The sequence below is a fragment of the Schistosoma mansoni genome, chromosome 1, assembly GCF_000237925.1.
Source record: "Schistosoma mansoni strain Puerto Rico chromosome 1, complete genome".
In the NCBI taxonomy this organism is placed as follows: Eukaryota; Metazoa; Platyhelminthes; class Trematoda; order Strigeidida; family Schistosomatidae; genus Schistosoma; species Schistosoma mansoni.
The window spans coordinates 55,352,179-55,358,157 of NC_031495.1; the positions used below are offsets into that span (position 1 = coordinate 55,352,179).

Sequence of the window (5,979 nt, forward strand, 5' to 3'; positions counted from 1 at the left end):
TTTCATTTCGGTCAAGGTGATTCATAAGCGACATGTATGTAAATTTATGTGTGTACTGTTAGTGATGAAAAATGTGTGATCTTTACAATGACAAAGGATAGAGTTTAATTTGTAATGTAATGGTTAGAAACATCCTATATCATTTCAAATTTAGATAGTCTCAATTATAGAATCTCAAAAACAAAATTTCATAATACAACTAATATTTTACTTTTTTATGTAGTTGAGATCATGAGTCAGTTGAAGCTAGACCACCATGGAAAACCTGGAAACACTGGACGGCCGTTTCGTCTTATTGTGAGACTCCTCAATAGTGCACATCCACGATCCCGCCTTCGCGAGATTCGAAACAGCCGTCCAATGATTCCAGGTTTTCCATGATGGTCTAGCTTCAATTGACTCATGATCTCAGCTATATAAAAAATTACTCAATTCTCCACAAAACCCCCTTCTGATAATATTTTACTTACAATTTTCATATCAGTAGCTATTAGATATTTATCAAATTTATTGATAACTAATGTGACTATATTGTTTTAGTCATACGAAGTCAATATTCTTCCTGAATTAATGAGTAATAATAATAATAATAATGATGATGATAATAATGATACTTACGCAACTATAGAACAAACATTGTCATGTGTTAATTAATGTTTTATAAGCTAAGACGTTGTACATTCTTTTCAGGAAAATATTTCCCGTAAAATGTTATTCATAGAAAAGAAATGGTCAATATAACAAAAGATCTACAATCAAATGATTATGTCACAGGTTACAGGAAGAATAGTCATTTTCTTTACATGACCTATTCATTAATTAACTATTTAAAATCTTTTTTTCAAATATAGAAAATATATAAATATAAACTCATATTTGAAACAAATATCTTTGAATTGAACGAAGAAGAAGAAGAAGGGAAAGGAACGTTGAAAATACAAAATCATGGAACCATTCATTACTACATTTGGTGCTATTGACAAACGAGGAGTTAATGTTATTACAATTAATGAATTACGTAATTATGTTGCAGAAAATCATTTAGATAAAGAAATGATACCGGTTAGTAGAAATTTGTTACTTTTTGTTTGATAAAAATTGACGAAAAATTTTCAATAAGAACTATTTACAAACTAGAAAATCATTAAAATTTACAAAATCCGCAATCTTTTTTATCTTTACTTAGCATTAATTTGGTTATTCATATCAGTTACTATAGTAAGTTGTTCTACACTCAATACATACTATTGATATGCATCTTTAAAGTTTTAAGTAGTATATGTTGAGTGAAATCACTCATATTTTACTATTTGGTTATTTATTTCTCTGACAAATGAGATTTCTAATTGAAAATATACTGGAATTTTGAAAAACTGAGTATCATAACTTTTTTATTTTTATGAAAAATATGATTAATAGTACATATTATGTAATTGAATGAACATTCAAAACTGGAAAAGCAAATTTGTTAAAGAGAACTATACCTAATTCATTAAAAAGATAACTTTTCATGTCTTGAAGGATCTCATACTTTGTTTAGTATTTGATCAGTTACATTTCCGTTAACAATAGACTTAATGAACAACTGAAAATCCACTACTGAAGCCAATAAAATATACTTCTCAACAATGTAGAATATATCGTATGAGTTCTAAGCAGGACGTCATTTTGCATAGGTCCTTAGTATTTTCATTTTAATTTGACATCTGGTTTAGTTACTCGGCTAAAAGCAAAATTCACAAAGTAGACAAAACAACACGACATTCCACTAACATCACTATCAGGTATAATACTTGGTTAGGTCAACGTCAAAATAACTGACACATTCTACACTTGAACTAAAGAATTTGTTGATTTGCAGCAGGATTGATACTAAATGGCAATAACTCTGAGCTCTTTCAACTTCTTTTATTAAGATAATTTAGAACTCAACTAATATGAAAATTTTATATAGTTGAGATCATGAGTCAATTAAAGATAGACCACCATGAAAAACCTGGAAGTTCTGGATGGCCGTTTCGTCTTATTTTGGGACTCCACAGCAGTGCGCATCCAGGATCCCGTCTCTTGAGATTCAAACCCAGAACCTATCAGTCTCGCACGCGAGCGCTTAACCACTAGACCACTGAGCCGAGCTTCGATTGACTCATGATCTAAACTATATAAAATTACTAAAATTTTCACAGAACCATCTTCTGATAATATGAAAATATATGAATATTACTAACGAAAATACTTTTTCAACGTATAATAATTTTGATTTAAATTTTCTAGTTTACTATAAACAAAGAATCTATTAAATATAGAGTGTAATTATTATTAGTATGATGACACGGAAATGTCAAATAGATTTAGTTATTGTAATTCTTAGTTCCTTCAAATTAATAATGCATGTAATTATCAGGAAATGCTCGAAAAGTAATGCTAACTACTTGTTTGCAGAATAACATTCAATATGTAAAGACTATTTTTTTATCTAGTATTGCCAGGAGAATAGTAATATTCTACTTGGAAATGGGAGATGCCTTTTTTCTTGGAAATCAAATGATAACTGCTTGTTCAGTAATGGTAGATTTTGAGTTAGGGATAAACTTCAAACGATTTGAAGGCTATAACGTCCAATTCATCTGTATATTTAGGTTGTTTGACATGGTCTACAAGTCATGGATTAGAATGAATTCACTTGGAAATCTTATTTGTTGTACACAATTAAAATTTTTATTGTGTTCGATATCATGATTAAAATAAGTTGGATAAGTTAAAATTGATTAATTATGATATATTTATCATGTTTTACGTTGAAAACAGCATTAATGTTTTAATAGTAGTGATTACATGAACATCAATACAAAACTACTGAATAATTACTAAGTAATATATGTATATATTTGATTTTAATTAAATCTATTTGAATGTTTCACCGTTTCTCAATATAAGAAATGGCAAGCACTATTCGATCCTGAAGGAACAGGGAAGATAACTTTTCGGAGATTTTGTGAGGTTCTTGGAGTTCAGCCAGAAAGACAGTACGTTCGTGTCATATTTTTGGACATACTTCGTCGAAGTTTTATATTTGATAAATTTGTTTAAATGATGAAAAATTTTTATATTTAAAATGAATGCAATATTTGTTTATTGTAGAAATTGAACATGAATGGTTTGTGAATCCAGTCATAATAGACATTTTAAGATCTTATCATCATTTGTACTTAGTTTATAGATACTTAAACAGTAATTAGTTTATGAATAATTATAATTTAACAACAAATTAAACTAACCGAGTTACATTTAGCATTGTTTGTTTGAATCTTCCCATTGATGTTTAGGACTGCAAATGATAAGTCTCTTATTGGCATACATGCGTACTGTGCGTATTGCCTCGATATAGCCTTAACTCACATGCATTATAAGCAAAGATGGATAGCGGCTAGCAATGGAATCCAGGACGCGCGTTTCGTCCTATTCGGGAGTCGTCGGGTGGATGTTCCTGAATTTCAGAGTTGATGTTCACTCTGGGACTCCAACCCAGTACCTTTCGCTTCAAACGCCATCGCGTTATTCACTCAGCTACTGAGTCCTGAAAATGACTTGTTTGTGCAAGTGCTTAAAATGCTTATGAATTAAGGCTATATCGAGGAAATACGCAAAGTATGTACATATGCCAATAAGAGACTGACCAGTTGCAGTCCTAAACATCAAGGAGAAGATTCAAACAAACAATACCAAATGAATTGAAACTTCACCCCATTGCACAAGCAAGTGGCTATCAGGATTATGTAGCTGAGTAAAAAACGCGATGGCGTTTGAAATGAAAGGTACTGGGCTCGAGTCCCAGAGTGAACATCAACTCTGAGATGCAGGTACATTCAGCTGACGAGTCCAAAATAGGACGAAGCGCACGCCTTGGACTCCACTGCTGGCCACTATCTATCTTTGCTCATAACCGAGATACAATTTACTGTTTAAAATAATATAGTCATAAGTTGGGATTTAGTTGAAGACTAAGTATGATAGGTGCCCAGAATATTTGAAATTCAGTCCTCCGTGAGTCTCTTTGAGTACAATTATTGAAAGTTATAATCTAGATTAAAACAAATGATCAGTACTATTTGATTTTCAGTGGTTCAATAACTAAAATCAGTTTGTAATGCAGTCCAAATCTCAGAATTCTGTGCGTTGCTTTACCAGTATCACTGATAATGTTCACTATGATAATTTTGATAAATTCATAGTTTTCCTACGACGAAATTAAATTTAAATTAATAGATAAAGTTATCATTTGAAGGCGAATTATGTAATATTTGTGATGAATGAAACCTATGTTTTTATGTTAAGTTTTGGAACTCAATCCATTAAAATTAGAGAAATCCTTTATTGATAAATTGCTCCACAATACTTACAAGTTTCCGTATCAAATTATTAGATGAGATAAAGACTTTATGAATTATGTATAAAACAGGAATTAATGATAGATATCAACCTTACTCGTATATTATCTAAGTTTTATCAGAAAGATTATTTTAATTCGGTGACGTTAAACAAGATGCACTAGATATTTGTTTTGTTCTGGCCTGATACACCTCATAAGTGGGCACACACAACCCTGCCTGAACTAAAAATTTCAACGACTGGATTTCAACACAACCATCTAAAATTGGTTATTGAAAAGTACTCTGTTTGGATCATTGGTTCAAACTGATTAAGAGTTGTGAGCTAAGATGAGACTAATGCTATTCGGTTTCTGAAGTCCCCTAGCTCCAGTCAGCTAGTAAATAAAATCATTCCCATATTTCGTAAAAAAGTCAAAAAAAGTTGATTCCATAATGATTATAGAGTTTTCAATCATTTTATTTTTTGAAGTCTAACGTTTTAATCTCTATACATTTATATTTTTAGTCAAGCTATAATCAATAGACCATTGTACGGAATACCTACAACGGGTCTACGACCTGAAATCTTTGTAATCATGCAAGAACTACCATTACAAGATCAAATAAAAATATCAGAAGAAGCTTATAGGCTTACTCAACCACAAGATAAATTTATAGAGAAGGAAGCTTCAGAAAAACTTAAAAGATGGCTTGACACGACATATGGTCGTCATTGGCATGTAACTATTGTCAGAGGTTCATATTGGACAACTTATACACATATTCCAAACTGTTCGTTTCATTTTAAAATCAATCAGCATTCCTTCATCATTTATCGTACAAATGCATGAAAGAATACTACGTCAGAATATTTTATTTCGATTTCGAATCAAAACAGAACTATATTACTTTGTTACTTTATCTTTTTCTATAAAATTTTAATGAACTTCGCCCATTAACTTTGGATGTTTCGATTTTCTTGGCAGTATACATTTAGAGTGTAAAATAAGTCACTTATATTTTTAAAGTAATTATATATTGTGTATTGCTCTCATTTATTGTTTCTTTATCTAATAACAATGTCAATATTGAATCGTGTGAGCTAGGATACACAGTATAAGTTGAACGGTAGATTGCAATCATTGTTAAAGACTAAACAATATAAGACATTGGTTACTACAAAGTAACCGATTAGTTTAAACAAAATTGTTTTATAAGAAATGAGTTACTATCGGAACAACTAACTGTTTGATGTTTTGATTTCAGTCATCTAAGCTTCAATGTTTCAAGGGACATCTGCTCCACATCGACTGATAATAATCAGTCATGACAACTACCAACTGTAAAGAAATCTAAGTTTTCTGAATTTCATAACAATCGCCTCTGAGGTCCGGAAATTTTCAGTAAGACTGTTTGTAGTTAAAATAATTTGTAGAACGATCAGTGCTCTGCTGTTTGATATATCGAAAAACATCGTTGGGCATGTCTCAATTCGCACAATACATTATTATCACTTAAAAGACCTGAGTATCGGGTTGATACTTGTAAAAGTAAAATGATGATTCCAATTAATTTGGGGAAATGAAGGAATTAGTTTTGATAAAATAAA

General features: G+C 30.8%; 1 protein-coding gene across 1 annotated transcript; it reads left to right on the top strand.

The window, feature by feature from the left end:
• Window positions 1-893: 893 nt before the first annotated feature.
• Smp_169190 (putative tegumental protein) lies at window positions 894-5,424 on the top strand. The gene is made up of 3 exons (XM_018794911.1): window positions 894-1,062; window positions 2,938-3,026; window positions 4,897-5,424. The coding sequence occupies exons 1-3, from the start codon at window positions 946-948 to the stop codon at window positions 5,219-5,221; spliced, it is 531 nt and encodes a 176-aa protein (XP_018649276.1). The 5' UTR covers window positions 894-945; the 3' UTR covers window positions 5,222-5,424.
• Window positions 5,425-5,979: the final 555 nt, after the last annotated feature.